At 37.2% G+C, this 18505-nt stretch overlaps 1 protein-coding gene across 1 annotated transcript; it reads right to left on the reverse strand.

Moving 5' to 3' along the window:
* Positions 1–966: 966 nt before the first annotated feature.
* Positions 967–7227, reverse strand: LOC147065732 (cathepsin B-like). The gene is made up of 6 exons (XM_085957287.1): positions 7118–7227; positions 6233–6365; positions 5573–5729; positions 5095–5232; positions 2779–2997; positions 967–1148 (listed from the first exon to the last, which is right to left on the reverse strand). The coding sequence occupies exons 2-6, from the start codon at positions 6359–6361 to the stop codon at positions 967–969; spliced, it is 825 nt and encodes a 274-aa protein (XP_085813413.1). The 5' UTR covers positions 6362–6365; positions 7118–7227.
* Positions 7228–18505: the final 11278 nt, after the last annotated feature.

Below are 18505 nucleotides of genomic sequence, written 5' to 3' on the forward strand. Positions count from 1 at the left end.
ATATGACATCACGTCATTAGATAATGATTTGTGACTGATGATTAGTGGGGGTTGTAGAAAATATGTATCACGTTGCAAATATACATAATAAAAAATATTATAGTGATGTGCAATTGGAAAAAGACATACGATTGGTTTTCTCTTTTACACCAACTGCAACCTATAGCAGAAGAGGTGAGCTTCACATTCATATGACTCAGTTAATTTCACCTCGGCAGCACGGATGGACAGATCTCGTTGATAAAATGGTTTACCTTGACGGTTACCGCTCGGACGGTGACCAATTTTAAATTCAGTATGTCAAGTAGCTTTATTTGGCCTTTTTTTATAAGATCAGTGAATACCAAAGGACGTACAGATGAGTATCCATATATAATGTTTTATAATTTATCTGCCATTGCACACATTGGTCACGGGTCTCCATTATAGTCAATACCGTGTCTTTCTTTTTTTTTTACTTTAATAAGATAACTATTTGTTGCTTTTAATAAACAATTGATAACTCTCTAAATCACATTATTTTCTTTACTTTTACAGTATTTAATATCTATCTACATATTATTTAGATCACAATTGGTGCCCAAATTACTGATATATACACCTACAAGGCTTGCTTATTTAACATATTTTGTATTCTACTTATATCCATTGTGTTGAAGGCAGATAATGAAAGACGATTTGATGTCAGTAATTTTGTTTAATAGAATTAATAATGAAATGGAAGAATAATAAGCCTTATTTTAAAACTACTTATTTTTTTAAATTTGTTAATATTTTTGTATAAATACATATAATACCATTTTTATTTTATATTAAACATCAATTTCTTCATTATACATATTATATTTTTATTCCATAATTTAAATAGTTTCGTTCGGTTAAAAAATTCATAGTGGCATTAATTGAAAATGTAAGTCTAAAATAAGTAGAACATAATATTGAGTTATAAAATAGTTGAATGCATTATTAATAATCGATGTCTTTCGGCAAGCCGGCAATGACATTGCTTTCAATGTTGCAATGATTTACCCCGCGAAGAATCTTGAAGAATCCCTTGTCACCCCAATCGGTATTCCAGGAGTTTGCAACGAGCCAATACAAGGTGTTATTTTCGATCCCCCATCCTAAGATTTTGACAGCATGGAGGCCTAAAATTGATTAAAAACAGACACACTCTTTCGATTAGAATACATAATTATGGGCGTTCGATTCGATAAAGAAATGTTCAATACTCGACGCACTCAGAAAACAAGGAATCCATGGCCGCTATATAAATATTTTCACTAATATATACAGTAGCGCAACAGCATCTGTCAATCTCCATAACCCATCGCGCAGATTTCCTATCAGCAAATGAGTCCAACAAGGTGATACAATCTCACCCAAACTATTTACAGCTACCCTTGAAGACTTATTCAGGCAACTTGGCTGGAATGACAAAGAAATCCCCATAAATGGAGAATACCTGAGTTATCTGCGCTTTGCCGATTACATAGAATTTTCTCGCAAGACTTAGAAGACCTTCAAAGCAGAATGCAGGAACTTGCTGAAGTAAGCAACAAATTAAGTTGCCGATGACATATAATTTTCTCGTAAGACTTAGAAGACCTCCAAAGCAGAATGCAGGAACTTGCTGAAGTAAGCAACAAATTAGGTTTGAAAATAAATGTAACAGAGACGAAAGTCATGTTCAACTGCTTTGCGGGCCAAAAGGAGATCCTCGTCAATGGCACTCAGTTCGAACAGGTGAAAAGCTACAACTATCTGGGACAACAAGTGTCTATGGATGGATGTATATTTAATGAAATTGTTCGCAGAGTAAAGCTAGGGTGGAGTACTTTTGGCCGCCTGAACGATGTCTTCAAAAGTGACCATCCACTGTGCCTAAAGCGCAAAGTGTTCAGCCAGTGTGTGCTTCCCGTGATCAGAAACATGGACCTTTAGTAAAAGAGAGATCCAGAAACTTAGAGTAGCACAACGTGGTTTGGAGAGGTGCATGCTGGGCATAACGCGAAAGGACAAAAAGACGAATGAGTGCATAAGGAAGCAAACAAGGGTATTCGATGTAATAGAGTTTATTAAAAGCTTTAAATGGAGATGGGCTGGACACATAGCTCGAAGAAAAGACAATCGTTGGACAAATCTAGTCATCCAATGATATCCAAGAAGTACAAAACGTCCGCAAGATAGACCTAGAGGCCGCTGGATCGATGAAATGATAAAGTTCTGCGGAAGTAAGTGGCAACGCATTGCACAGGATCATGAGATTTGGAAGCAGCTTAAAGAGGCCTTCATGTGGATAGATTCAGGCTGATGATGATGTTGACATAATAATTATAAATATTAAATTGGTAATGGGTATTTATATATATATATATGTAACCATTCCAATTATTTTAAACTGCTTTATTTCGAAATAGTCCGTTTACACTGAGTGGATCTACTGCTGGCTTTCAGCGGCTAATGCGACTACGTTGACGTGCTCGGACCGCCTTGAAGGCATATAATGGTAGTATTGAAGTCCAGCAGAACAACTTCGGTGTTCATTTCAAAAAAATATTTTCTCTGTCGACTTATGATAAATTTTCATTCGGTTTTTTGCCGAAATATCTATGTAATAATACAAATTGAAATTTTAACTAGGTAGACCAATTTTATTTTTCAATACCAAATACCAAATCCCTCACCACACGTCATATTATTTGCTGACTTGGGAAGTAGTTCCGGGCAGTTAGAATTGGTATATTACATACGTCATTATTAACACTTGTCACTTACCCAACACATCCCCGACACGGTATTGATATACACCAGTTGTGTAGCTGAGGAAGTCTTCGTACACGCTGAATACGGCTTCAACTGGTCCGTTGGTAAATATCTCCTGTCGTATCTGTGTTTCATCTTGCTCGAGAACATAAGGGGGTTGGCCACGATGCTTGTCGTTTTCGTATGTCACGGGATAATTATCTTCGCACGTTTTAAGGCACGACGGAGTATCTATCACCATACAATAAAATTACAATAAACTATTAGAAATGTTTTAAGTCTATTTTACTCGTAAGTATATAATATTTACATAGGTATAGGTATGTATGTGTATATGTGGTGATATAAAATCTTCGTTCAATATATTACTCGTATGATGTCGCTTGTGCTCTTTTAACCCCCAGAACTCAATCATTTTGTTTATGTTGCTTCATGAAATATAATATATAAAATATCACCATACAATAAAAGCACAACAAACTATTAAAAATAATTGAAAACATTTCTATTTCACGGTGACCTATATAATATTTACGTATGTGGTGATGGTGATAATATGAAATCCTCGTTTATTATTATTATGTCACTTGTGCTCTTTTAAACCCCAGGACTTAAATCTTTTTGTTTATTTTTTTTTTTTTCTAGATGCCTTTATGGATACCTCGCATTTACTATCGAGGTTTCTTAAGGACTTTGGCACGCAAACTACTCTACTTGATGCTAGTCAAATGAAAATTGTGCCGGCTGAGAGAATATGCCTTATTGAAAACTGTTCTTCTACCCGCATCGGGTATTGCTAATTTGAATTCGGCCAGGGCCTATGAAACCGCCTTGCAAAAACCCTGGAAAATTCTTAGTAGCGCAAGGCGGAGGTGATTCTGATGAATATTTTGTCGTATTCATTGGGAACTGAGGACTGCGATTTGTAGTCGAGTTTTTTCCCGTGGTAAAAGAAATGTCGCATAGGACTGATATTCCAAGTATATACTTATCCTATCTTATATTATGATTGCAGTCACTGGATCTGAAAGGTATGAATCATCTTTACATGTCACCATTATAAATTTGAAAAAATCTATCATTAAAAATAAATAAGCAAAATCATCATAAATAGACACGACGCCCACAAGAACGCCCTAAACCCCGCTGAATAGACGAACTCATAAAGTTCGGCGGATCTACGTAACAGCAAAGAACTAGGAAGTGATGATGATGATAATGATTGAATATAATATAATAAATTCTTGGTCATAATGTTACTGTTCAACTGTAAATTGACCAGGCGGAATCGAATTTGTAATACGTCATAATGATACCAAATGCAACCCCTCGCGAAGAGACGTCGCCGATCCCATATCAGGAACCTTACATAAAACAACGCCTACCGTCCCGTAAAATGACCAGCCCTGCAAATGTTCGCAACCTCTGTAAATATTAAATAATATTATAACTAAAATAACATTTCACAAACGATCTTGCGAGAGGCGAATTTCTAAGTCCGACGGTCACAAATGAAATTACCCTAAACCGAGGATAGGTATTTATTGCCCTTCGGCCCATGCAAAATATTACCGATGAATTTCTAAAAAGTTGAAATTTCTACCCCTCTCCCCGCACTTTACGAGGAGGTAGATATGTTGAAAATAATTCAGCAGTACGGAGTCGCCTGCGAAGATAGGAGATTCTGAGTTCACCTGAGTTCTAAAAAGTATTAATCATTATTTATGCATGGATAAATACTAAAAATATGAATACAAAAATACTATATTAAAAAATAATAAAAACAAAATGTATCATTCTTAAAGTAAAATAAATTGTCATAGTTAAAATGTAAATAGGTCTACACAAAATATTCTATAATAATTATTTATGACAGGTCAAAATATCATAACAATAATTATTGATGATAGGAAATATTATGAACACATATATCTTAAGACGGCTATTTGAAAAAATAAATCATGATATTTAAAACATTGGATCGGTTATGCAAGGTAAGCAAGGCTCTAAATGGTTCATGAAATCCAAAAAATTGTCGCTAGGTCTCGTGTAAAAATAATTTAACTGTCTGAACTAGATAGGCCATGTAACAAAAATCTAACACTTGTATAAAAAAACAAAATTAGATAACTGTAATATTTTTGGAGAATTATCGAGTGCTCCGGTTCGTAAAATTTTCCATTTCGAGAGCTAAAGTTAGGACAATTCTGAGAGCTGTTAAAATCAAATACAATTATTAACTTTATTATGAATGTATCTAATCAGTATAGCTATAAGTAAAACTGTCGTAAAAATTTGCCTTTAAATTGTATTTTTTTTTAAGAATACCTCCTGGCTTGCATGCTGGTATTGTACCATTACCGCGGTGTTCACACGGCTCAAACTCGTATGGCCGACAGCCCTGGTGAGAATTGAAATCACCTCCAGAAACCAAGCCTTCCGTCGCCCAATAATCCCAAGCTTCGTCTGACAAAGAAAAAATAATCCGATTATAACCTTAAAATAAAATCTATTTGAAACTAATAATGAGATGTTGGGATTCGACTTTTGTAACCCTTTACTAGGGTTACTATCAATGTGAAATCTTCCATCGAAAATCTAATGCTTTGGTAAACAGTTAATATTATTATAGTGTCTTTTTAGTGAATATTTCAAAAGAACTATAGACACACCATTTAAAGCTATTTTTAAATGAAGAACAGGAAACTCGAAATAATTGAGTTGTTTTTATTTTGGTATGCAGTTTTATTGCAAAATAAATGGTAGATAACTACGTTAATAATATTAAAAGATTGTTTATAATTACATGGGCCTCCACCATCACAACCACTTCCGCAGTTATCACAGCATGTTAAAAGATCTTCAGCAGAGAAATAGAAATTAACCTTTCCTTTGGAATGTATGCACATTCTGTCTGTCATTGCTTCTACAGCTCCAAATGCCCAGCAAGACCCACATCCTCCCTAGTTAGAATAACAATATTATTATGTATTTAACAAAAGATAACGTGGTGTTAAGCGTCTCCGGAAATTTGTACGTATACAGTTGACCGTATCATAATTCACCTTGAGATGCTGTATGGGAAATATATTGCCGTATAGTATTGAAATCAAATTCTTGTCTAAATAATACACGAGAAAGACACAAGAAAATAGGTAGGTAAATAAATTATTAGAAAATCACTCATATCGTATAATTTATATAAAATTCTGGTGGGTGCACGTAAATATCAAGAAAAGTTTATATTATCAAATATGTGATAATGAATGACACTGCCATTATTATCAAATATTTGATTGCAACCAATATCAAAATTAAGTAATGAATCTAATAAAATAGAAACATTACATTAATCAGCAACGCGTAATTTTTTGATATCATTACGATACGCCCATCTCTTTCCTATAATACAGCTCACGGTGAAGGCCACCATCATGAAAGCTCAATATTTTATGACGTTACATACTTGATCTCTTATGTCGTTGAGTGTGGGACAGTTTGGCCACGCTGTACGTGAATCGAAAGTATCTGGTAAATCAACATCAAGTTCACGAGAAAGCCTTGGAATCCCGTATTTCTGCGGAAGGACACCCATCAACCTGATAAAGGTTTAGAAAATTCAAGAATAATATTATATAAGTAACAATATTAATTGAATAATTATAATTCCGCGATTGGCCGAGCTATTTATAACGTGTCTTCTTATTAAGCCGTGGGTCTTTTTTAGACCCAGATAATGGACCCAGTAGCTAAGCAAGGGAGGCAGGGGCCCATTGTCCCAGGCAGACCCCGGGTTGCGTAATAATTATCAATTTTCATGCGTCGAGAAGGAGTTCAAATTTTATACATATTCAGCTAGTCAACGAAACCATGTTTATATTTAACTGTGTTGCTAGTACAAAAGAAAGTATTCAAGGCAGGTCTCTTTGTCTTTAGGCAGGGTTCAGATGGCTAAATATATTAGAGCACATTGGACGAAATTCAATGAAGATTATTTTTAAAAAGTTAGTTTCTTAAGTATTTCTGATGGAATGATGTAAAATAATTCATAAAATCCTATTGATTGATAGTAAGTACTATGTTATTCATTTTGTTTTGTTTATTGGTAGCTACCAATTATTCTTTAATTGTGTAATAAATTGTTTTTTTTTGTAATGGAGCATTTACAGTACTAAGACAAAAAAAAAATATATATAATCTTTATTTTTTTTATCATATCATTTAAATCATTTAAATTTTGAATTCGGAAATGGTGTGATTAATAATATTTACAAAAAGGTACCTTGATAGAGAATTAAAGTATAATATCGTATTCAATAAATTAAGATAAATTTATATATGAAATCTTCACCTTCTGATATATGAAAAATCAATGTCCTGATGGAAGTTCCTCTTGGCTTTCCATGTGACGGCTTTTGTGTTAATTAGGTCGATGAATTCATCCGATAATGGATGAGGAAGCTTCTCCGACAGTGTGCATATTACCATGCACAACACAATAATAAATAAACATTTAAAGGAGACTTCCATTTTTAATTAAGCCTGTAAAAGAAAACTCATTCGTATTACCTATCATAAAATAATCATTTACGATTAAGTGGGTGGGAGGGTCCAGAAGAAATTTTTGAGACTCCTTTACTTTCGGCTGTATGGATATTATCTGTGGCTCTATCCGACTGACTTTCTCTTAGGTATGCTTACATACTGTAGCTTAAAATTTAGAAGGGATCTTTATTTAGCTACATATTTTTTTCAGACTTATACGCGACGTTAATGGAAACTCGGCCATTCTTGATGGTGTTGGCTTGTGTGTCTCTGGTAACTATTTTAGGAATCGAGGTCATCGGAATTGATTATAGTGGCAGCAAAATAGTAAGTAAATAAATTAATAATTTATGATTTTGAATCCTTTCAGTTCTAACTACAGGTTTGATATTAAGCTTAATCATATTTTAACGACACGTTACATGTGGGAAATTGACAACACACAGACATTTCAGACTTATTAAAAAAAATGTATAAGATGGCTTACACCAGCACTGAAGAATTAACGACTTGTGTAATGCTGAATAATTTTAAATATATTGCTTTGGCTTATATACTGTTTTAATTAGTAGATAATATTACTGAGTCTATTTTTCTGGACAATCAAACTAAGTAGTACGAGATAAATACGTCATTGACTTATATATTAATAAAAATACATTAAATTCATTAAAGTATCATGAATGCCACAAACTTTTATTGTGATTAACCAATCAATCCCGAAAATTGGCAAAGAAATGTTTATCGGTAATTATCATTTGCTTGTTCTATTTTACGAGTACATTTTTATTTAATCTGTAATCGATATCACACGTATAGAATCGAAATGCATTATACAAAATGTAAACTTTTTATCCAGTCTTGTGGAATGTAGGTATATTATGTTTAATTAGAATTACTTTCATGGCGTTGATGATCTGGCCCAAGTCACGACATCCTTTTGTAAGTATATTGTTAGGTACCTAATTACATTGAAATCCGCCACTATGTAGTTAGAACACCAAGCTGGCTACAAGGTCTAGCGAGGCAGCTGGCTATTATGCTATTATGGCCAGCAGGGCTAATATTATATTCGTTATTATTTGACCGATATCTTTGAAGTTTTCATTTTAAATCCTCCGAACCACAGTTGTGATGTCAAAAGTCTTCAATCGATACATAGTTTTTCAAGGAATTCAATTTTTATAATTATTATAGTCATTAAATTTTATCGGGTAATTAAGGCAGAATAGCATTATAAATTATAATGTGTCAAAATCCAAATAAAAATATGCATTGCAACAAGAGTACAACAATAAATTTATCACTATACTCAATGACTCTAGCTAGACGACAAGTCAAGTTTAAACTTTATTAAAAAAAATGTAAACTAACGTAATGATTTTCATAATAATTCCCGAGCCTACTCGTGGTCAGATAGCAGAAGTGGAGTGGTGAGATCATGGCCCCCACATCCTGAAACAAGCCCCCAGGCTAGGATATTTGGCGGATCCCCTTACCTATCGCCTGCGGCGCTATTTTACTTCAATAATAATAATATTTAGTTGTACGGTGCAATCTTTAACTGTGTGCCGATATTCGACAACTCCATAATTCAAATGGATGTACATATTAAAAATACAAAAAATCGCTAAAATACACCTTAATTTTACCATGTACCTACACCATTGGCGCACCCAGGGTTTAATATTGGGGGGGGCCCAAGGAGGAGAATGTAAATTAGTCCAATACGATCTTTTCTTCTTCACAGCCTAATTTCTCGTTTATCGCCCTTTTGTCTATTGCACTCGGTGTACCTACACCATGGTCCCCACATCCTGAAACGGGCCCTTAGGCTAGGATATTTGGCGGGCCCCCTACCTACCGCCAAGATTAAAGGCAGTGTGAAACACTACATTAACGTTTTTCAAATTGTGTTTTAGTTCAAATTAAGGGTACTCATACAGTGAATTATTGCCGAATTTGAATAATATATTGCATAATTATATAATTGAAAATGTTCATAGCCATGAAGTATAATAGCGCCGCAGGCGACATTTTTTTTCCTATTAAAGCTAATTTATGATGTGTGTTTATCTCACTTATATGGTCAACCCGACACGCCGGGCCCCCCACAGCCCGGGCCCCCAGGCTAGAGCCCTGTCAGCCCCCCCCAGCCATGACCTACACCACTCCGGAATTCGGGTGGACACCGAGAATTTTTTGACAGTTCCATTAGGGATTGGGTTTCTAAAAAAAACCTGACATTAGTGTTTCAAAATTTTTGTGTTAGAAATTAAAATCTAAAATTTTTTTCTCAAAAGGGTGCTGGAGAATTATTACAAATCATTTTTTTGGCATGCGCCAAAGTCCATGGATTGATATGCCATTGATTTGAAGAAAATTAAATCATGCCACTATATTTGCTCATTCTGTATGTACGTATCTACTTTTTATTTTCCTACTTTAAGTGATATCGCTAGTAGATCGACGGTCCCTACGTAAACTTGGACATCTACAAAAACGTAATTTTACAGGAGAGCTATTTGAAGTAAAAATAGTTTGTTTTCTACTGAACTTTTATGTTTTTATTACTAGGCACCTGAAATTCAGGGAGTATTATAAATACTATACACAGTTTATTTACTCATTATTACATTCTTTCTAAATTATATACTTTTGGTAGTACTGTAGTCGTCCAACTTTACGTCGACTTCCAAACATCCGTTAATGAGACACCTACCACATGTCTCACTTTACGTGGGAATGAATTCATATCAATTATTAGCAACTTTACTTATTACTATTGAAATCCTCATAATTTTAACTATTTAGAAGAATATTATTATCTTCCTATCAACTAACATTTTTTATTTAACAAAATTTGAGACTGGTATCATTCAGCGAATAAAACAATAATCACTCGAATACAGTCGAACTCGGTTATTACGATCTCGGACATAGCGAGATCTCGGATGTAATGAGGAAACATTCGTTGACATTTTGGTTTATGATTTTCTCCATACATTTATTCACTGTTTTAACGATCAACTTATCGGATATTTATACCGAGCTAAAATAATGTTAATGTGTTGATCGTTTAAAAACATTTCGACCCTAAGCAATAAAATCCGATCGGACAGGATGCCGCCAGGGACAGATTACATTTATAACACTAGTTAAGTGTCTAAGTACCCACCTAATTGTTGTTTTCGCCGACAATAATGAAAAAGTATCTACGCATATTATGATTGAAAAATCCAAGGTTTGTGAAGTCCGTAAGTACCTACCAGCGTTCATTACAATAAGCAACATCTTTTGTAGTTTATGAAGGCCATGCTTGTTTCGGGGATTTTTACGATGGTTTTCAGATTTTTTATTTTCGACTTCTTTCTACTTTTTTTGTTATATTGTGACTGCTCATTTAAAAATACCCATTCTCTAATATAACGAACGAAAATAGTCAAAATAATATACGTGCGTTTCTAATGTACTTTGTTTAGGCCATCTGCACGGAGTATATAAAGACAACTGGCCACCTGCACGACGTACATAAAGACAACTGGCATTTATCTGTTTATGTGACCGGAAGCGATTGTCTGGTGTCCACTTGCGGTCTAGCACCCGTCGCGAGCAGTCGCCTTTCCGTGCGCTCCGACTCCAGCTGAGATAATCAACCGAATCAAGACCTTCAATCTACCCGCAGAACCAGCCGACATAGCGAATACCTACTTTGCTACATCCTGCCAAACAGCAACAAAGCTACCTACTTTTTGCCGCTACCTGCCGACCCGCAAAGAATTACCTACTCTTGCCACCGCCTGCCGACCAACAAAGTACTACCTACTTTTTTGCCGCTACCTGCCGACCGAGCAAATTACCCATTTTGCTCACCACCGCAAGCAATTCCGATCATCCGCCACGACAAGATGGAGCATATACAAATTGAAATATGCAGACTCGCCGCATTCAGGCCGACCAAACTGAGGGACCTCATGACGCTGCACTTCCTGCTCTTGACGGCATATCAAGAGCAGGCCCAGTCGGCGATACCCGCCCGCCCTCCTCCTACCTGGAGGAAAAACATCAACCCGCCAAGACGACCATCACCGCATACTTGGACAAGGACCACTCTTCACCATCACACATCATCACATCACAACAGCGCGCCGATCAAGGAGGCACACCCAGCCACTCATTCAGGACACGATATCGACCATCTATCGGTCGTTATCAGGGGCTTCCAGATCGGCACGCACACTGAGGACATCACTAACGATCTTCTTCGGAGAGGCCTCCCGATCATCAGCGTCCGGAGAATGACGCGGGGCAGGGGCCGGCATCAAATGCCCCTTGTCCAGGTCAAACTCCTGGACAATGACAGAGGGAGGCAAATCCACGCACTGAAACACGCACTTCACCGAAGCATTACAATCGAAACACCGAGGAAGATCAACACCACCGCCATCCCTCACCGCAACACAAACCAAGGCTATGCAACGACGTCTTCCCAGACCCAGACACAAGCATCAATCCCAGACGTTCGACTTCACAAGGAGACCTCGACGGAAGTTGATGTCTCCTTCGCTCTGGCCGAACCCGGAACCCCGGAAACACAACCGGCCGCAACCACAACACCTGAGCCCCTGATTCCCGACTCTGCCAACAACTCATATGCAGAAACGACAGAGTCCCCGGAAGCAGAAAGGCCAGAGACCCCGTCATCCGAAACCGAGGAGTTTCTAGACACCCTGGACGACCACGAACAAGCTCCCGTTGGCTATGCTGAACTCGTCGACAAACTAAAGGAAGCACTGCCCACTGACATCGAAGACTCCGACACGAAAGCCGCATTCTACAATGGCCTCATCGAGATCTGCCGGAACCAAATTTCCCGCAACCCAGACCCAGACTACGTCGCCGAAAAATCCCACCAACTTGACCTACTGGAACAGAGTATATCTAACGAACTCCATCCAAAGCACCACGATGAATCACAGGACTCAAATAATATCCCAAACCCTGCATCGCCCATTCCCGACCAACCGAAAAAAACAGGAAAAACAAGAAGAAAAAGACGCCAAAATCCGACAAAAACCAAGACCACCACCAAGAGACCACCCAACGCGCCTACTTCCTGAAAAAGAAGTAAGCCTCCAGACCACACGCAAGAATCAGGACCCAGCCCAACCCTGCCAACCGCCAAGAAGCAGAGCTCCGAGCGGCGATACTCGGAGCTCTTCCAGGCTATGGCAACGACCGGAAGTGAAGAATACGAGCCAAAGCAGCAAGAGGTGTGCGAAGAAATCGACGGACGCCTGCGTGAAGTTTGCTTTACTTTTTTCATCATCCAGATCATCTCACTGAGATCTCCAACCCGGCCTCGCTCGGTCGCGAAGCCACCGAGGCCGGGTCCCCTCAACTAACAACAATCAAGCGCCCGCACAGATAGGCACTAGATATTGCGGGAGTAGACGCTTAAAAAACCGTCAGGCATCCCTCATGAAATACGCTTATACCCTAAGTAAGTGTCTGGTGTCCGATGTAAATACGGACAAATTAACATATCCATGTTTACGCGGTTCATTTAATAAAATTACAGTATTTGTCCGTTTTTACATTTTTTTCTGAAATTAAGTGAGATTTTTTTTTCTCTTAATTTTATATCAAGGGGGAAGTTATTTTAAGTGTTTGGCATAAAAAAAGTAAAAAAAATGCTTTTTTGTTAGATATCCGAGTTTACGTAGAGACCGTCGAGATAAGAAATATGTGGAACTACATTGATTAGGTATATAGAAACATTTAAGGGGGTACATGCTCAGCATACGTCAAAATGGAGCTTTTATGCTATTTTCAAAGCATGATCCTGGACATTCCTTAAACGTTGTAGATAATCTATTTACATAATTTTGAAACCTTATTAATAGGCATGTGGGCCGTTAATTAGTTAATAGAATGTTAGCCAAAGCCCAAAACATATATTTTTTCACAAACCATTTGATCATGCTTGTTTTTAATTAATATTATGCAAATATGCTTTACAGGCATAATTTTAATGGAAGTCTTCTCTAAATAATATGCTCACGATCACTGTTGACCTGTTAATTAATATTTAATTACAACATTTAAATATCAAATAAGATTGCAGCGCAGTTCAATCAATCGATGGCTAGGTCATGTGCACCGTATGAATGACAATGAACCGGCAAAGAGAGTGATGTCCAGCAATCCAATAGGACGTAGAAGAAGAGGCAGGCTAAAGATTCGCTGGTTGGATGGAGCTGCCAGTGATTGCCGTATTCTGGGGGTACCGAATTGGAAAGCTGCCACACTGGATAGGGACAGGTAGAGGGAGCTGTTGGAGGGGGCCAGGACCCACACCGGGTTGTCGCGCCCTCGATGATGATGGCATTTAAAATGTTAACTTTATCTAATGGCCAGTCACGCCAAACGCGCCAGCACTAAATGAGTTAATAATTAATTATCAGTATTGTGCATGACAATATGCAGGCAATTTGGTGAAGATGCCTCATCAGTGGCGCGTTTCTGTAACGCAAATTCATTCATTCATTATAAGATTTAAAAGGAAGCCTCAAATCAGTTATATAATTATTAAACGATACCAAAATCTTAAATATTAATTTGATATTATAAAATTTATTGCTATAGTATTTTATTATTAGGTGTATGTGTAGATTTGGACAAAACTTATGTTAAAATAACCATCCAATCAAAATTTTTGCCTCCAGCGCTAATACGCTATATACCTACGTGACTAATAATATAGTAAGAGACGGTGTTATTTGTTTTCATAAAGGGTTACTGAGTGGCACTTTGCCTTGGTATGCCACTACCTACTGCATGACATGTATTTGTCAAATCTGGACCTTAATATTATATATCGCCCAGAAAGGGCTTCTTCCACAATTTACAAAAAGTCCCAAGGGTTCCACAGAACAAAAAAAATGGGAATCATAAAGACAGTGATCCAAGTACATTTGCAGTGCAATGTGGCTTGACCCTAATAATGTACTTAGGGGCTGTCCATATATGACGTCACGCTCTACGTGGGGTCAGAGAAAATGTGACGTCACAAAATAAACAAAAAATATGAAAGGATCTGATAACACAATATTGGGAATCGGGGATTTAAGGATAAATATTAATGTTTAAGGTGGGGTGCCAGAAATGTGACGTAATATTGAAAGAGGATAAAAGGTTGTATAACAAAATGGAAATATAGGGGAAAGGGGAAAAGGGAAATGGATATAGGCAAAATCGTGTGTCATAATATGTCGACGGCCCCCTACCAAAAAATCCAACACGCTTTGATAATATCTTCGAAAAAAGTCCGAGCCCTGCGGTTCGATTTTTTTATTTCGAGCGCTGTTTAGAAATTTAAAGAATGGTTATTCATGATTACGATAATGTTTTAGTTCTTAGGTAATAATTATTTTTTATCGATCGTTTATCAGTTTTGTCTATTATGTATTATTATATTGTCTATTATATATTGAAAACAGCGACTCTTTGTAATGTTCAAATTAGACCAATTAATGACTTTATTATTTTTAATTTAACCAATGATCAAAGTATGTAGTACACTCTATTAATATTATATAATAAAACTTATTATCTACCTACCTAACTTGTACCAAAAAGACCTATCAAATTTGCGTTAATAATTTTATTCGTATATCTCAATGTGTAAGTGATGGAGAGAAGCCCTTTTGCCTTTGACCTACTTTTATGTTTTAGACTTTAACAAAAAAAAACAGAAATAAGTGGAGAATAATGATGAAAATTATCATTTTTATTGGGTAAATCATTAATTCCATCTAGTTACAAAAAGCGATATTTATGTCAACATATTGAATATTTGCGGGAAACATGTTTTTATGTTTTAAGGTAAAAATCGTTATTTTAAGTTAAGATTCTTTATTCCATCATATTGTATGTTTAAATTAGAACAAAATAACAATGTGTAAGTGCCAATAAACTCTAAAATCAAATAAATATTAGCAAAATAAGACTGTATTATTTATAGATGCGATTTGTATCTAGCGAACTTTTTGGATTGGCGCAAACTCACCTCTCATTCAGCACGCGCCAACGAGATGCTACAGCCTGGTTAGGAAACAGTTCGTACTAAAACTATTTTTCTCTAAATTAAAAAAATAGCATGATAACACAAATATTTTTAAAGATTTACCTACATGTATTATAAATTGGAACTGAGAATAAACAAAAGCTTAAATATAATAGCATGTAAATGTAGATCAGAAGATTTTATTGTATATTATTTTGGATGAAATGTATGTTAATATTTTTTTACGGAATTAAGCGTGATTAGGGCTTCACCTGAACTCTTAATCGAGGAAAGGATGGGTACAGAATATGAAGGGTAGAAAATACCAAAATTTTATGGGCTATTAATAGATAATAAAATTAAATACCTAACGATTAAAATAATATTTATTTTACATATATGACATAAAAAGAATGATATATCTAGATGAAATACATAAATGCCAACAAATTAAAACAATTACACTCAATAAAAATAAATAAATTGAAAAACATAGAAAGTGAATGAAATAAAAAACACAAAAGTAATGAAATTAAATAACGATTAAAATAATATTTACTTAACATAGATGACTTACAATATCATATTTAGATGAAATACATAAATGCTAATAAATTAAAACAAATACATACAATAAAAACATAGAAAGTGGAAGAAATAAAGAATACGAAAGATAATGAAAATGAGTTCACGGGGAAATATCAATTAAAATTCTAAAAACAAATACACCCATCCTTCAGTTTCTTCCATTGGCTCACACATTTCACGATCATTGTCAAAGTTTTCTAAAAATGTTTGCCCACTTGACATTTCGATGTCCAGATAAAATTTGAATACATTAAGATTTCCCCAATCATCACCAAAATGTTTTTTGAGTAAATTAGCGATGTCTTTAACCTTTTCTTCTTTGACACAAACACCGGCACGGACGAGATTTGGTTCAAAATTTAAAGTTTTACCTGGTTTGGTTATATATTTTTTTGAATTTAATTCGGACCTGTAATTTTCTTCCCCTTGGACTGCAACATTACTTTCTTGACGATAGAGAAAGAATCTTTTTGTGGGATTGAAGCCAAAATACCATTTCCCCCGGGGGTTTGATGATTGAAGCTACCGCTTGCTTCCAGTTCCAGATAGGTACTTACGTGCTAAGGTGCCAAACTGTTCCATGACGTTGTAGCACCTCAATATATTCAATGGGTGAATCAATTGTCTTTTTTGCGCAATTCTTTTTCAATTTTGGCAAAGACACGATCAGGGGGCAGAAACGAATGGCCGACTATTGGAAATAATATAATAACTATTTTTTTAATGTCCATTGGAGCAAAGCTCATGAGCCATTTCATGTACATCCCGATCAATGTGCTATCTTTATTTTGTCCTCCACTTCCGTCAGCGAACATCCGTATCATATGCAATCCTGTAAATTTATTCGGTGTTAATTTATCGAATAAAAAAACAGTGCACTGGCTATCTCATTTGTCCTTTTTGGGATTCCGATTCATACCATTGAAGTTAAAGTCCCTCCACCAAACCCGCCCCGTACCACCCTCGGTCTTAATCGAGAGTATCACGGGACCCGTCAATTGGTGATGTGAGGCATCTAAGAATTGGCCTGGGAGTGTCCTGGGAGAAGATGCCCAAGACTTAGATTGCTACGCTCAAAGTGAGCTCTGACTGAGTTTACTCTAATGCAAAGTACCAGGGAGAGAAAAAGCACATGCAAATTACTAAAAAGAAAACGAACCTACTTGTTTATTAAATTAAAGAACGAAGCTAATCATACAGGCAGAAAAATTGATGTGAGGGGATCTTCACGACCGTAGTAAGACGCCGCAAATTTTTTTAAAACAAGATAATTGGCCTTAGTAGCAACCAGGTCGGACGGGCCGATGGGTCCAACAGCTGGTTGGACCGACCTGAGCATTTTTTCCCGTTCAGAGCACATACTCAGACACTCCCATAGGATGTGGTTGGCATTCTGTATTTCCCCTCCGCAGGGACATGTCGGACGGCTTACAAGTCCAAGCTCGAAGAGCTTGCCAGCGAATCCACCATGACCAGTCACAAATTGACTGGTGTAATGGTCTGGGGTCAGATATTTGGTTATCTCCATTCGCCACTGTATGTCTGGAAAAAACGTATATGTGTGCCGGCCCTTGGTCGATTCGTCCCACTTTTGCTGCCAGGTCTTAATGGCCGCATTGAGCGACATGAGTCTAATTCTGCGCCTCAATAATGCTACTCCTTCGCCAGCTAGCCGAGGGGGGGGGACGAGGTGAAAATCACCAACGTCGGCCTCCTCGCCCTTGAGGAGCAATACTGAAGCGCCGCTGACCTGAATATTCAGGTCAAGTGGGAGAATGCCGGCCAGGACCGGAAGCGCGTCAGTAGAGGTAGTACGGTAGGCCTTGGTAATGGACAAAAGCGCGATGCGCTGTCCTCTTAAAAGAGAGATTCTAAGTTTGACACTTTTGGGAATGCGCGGGCACCAAGCACTGGTGGCATAAGCCGCGATTCCCATAAAAATGGCGCCGTAGGCGATCTTGAGCGCCCTTACTTTTAAGCCCCATCCTTCACCAGCCATGTGGCCGATCCTCTGGAAGGCCACCCCAGCCTTGTGGACTTGGGTTTCGGCATGGTGTAGGAAATTAAACATTGTGTCCATTTTGACGCCTAGATAGGTGACGATCTTCGACACTTTCACTCTCGTGTCACCGAATCGGACTGTGGGTAGTCTCGAACAGCTAAGTCGTCTCGGTCCTTTGAGGACAATGGCTTCTGTCTTGGAAGGTGCAAATGATAGTCTAGTTAATCTACCCCAAGCCTCAATTGATGCTAAGGCTTCGCCAACGGTGCTCTCAATCTTCGCCCTGCTGTCGGCCTCGACCAGCAGCAGCGCATCGTTTGCGTAGGCAATGACAGTACAGTCGGTTGGAAGCGGGATTCTAAGGAGATCGTCGAAGAGTACGTTCCAGAGAAGGGGTCCGAGGACTGAGCCCTGGGGACATCCCATGCTGGTGTTCCTCTCTATTGTGGTTGAACCAACTCGACACTCGATCGATCTATTGGTGAAATAACTTTGAATTGACGCGAACAAATTTCCTGGTAGTCTCTTCAGCCGGA

This window comes from Rhyacophila brunnea, unplaced genomic scaffold, assembly GCF_057557595.1.
Source record: "Rhyacophila brunnea isolate RB1 unplaced genomic scaffold, BYU_Rbru_1.0 scaffold_6, whole genome shotgun sequence".
In the NCBI taxonomy this organism is placed as follows: Eukaryota; Metazoa; Arthropoda; class Insecta; order Trichoptera; family Rhyacophilidae; genus Rhyacophila; species Rhyacophila brunnea.

Excerpts from the sequence above, each read along its gene's own strand:
- LOC147065732 (XM_085957287.1), bottom strand. The coding sequence starts at position 6,361 with ATGGGTGTCCTTCCGCAGAAATACGGGATTCCAAGGCTTTCTCGTGAA. Across the intron at positions 5,730-6,232 it reads TCAACGACATAAGAGATCAA|GGAGGATGTGGGTCTTGCTG; the intron begins GTATGTAACGTC and ends TATTCTAACTAG. Across the intron at positions 2,998-5,094 it reads ACCAGCATGCAAGCCAGGAG|ATACTCCGTCGTGCCTTAAA; the intron begins GTATTCTTAAAA and ends GTATGGTGATAG.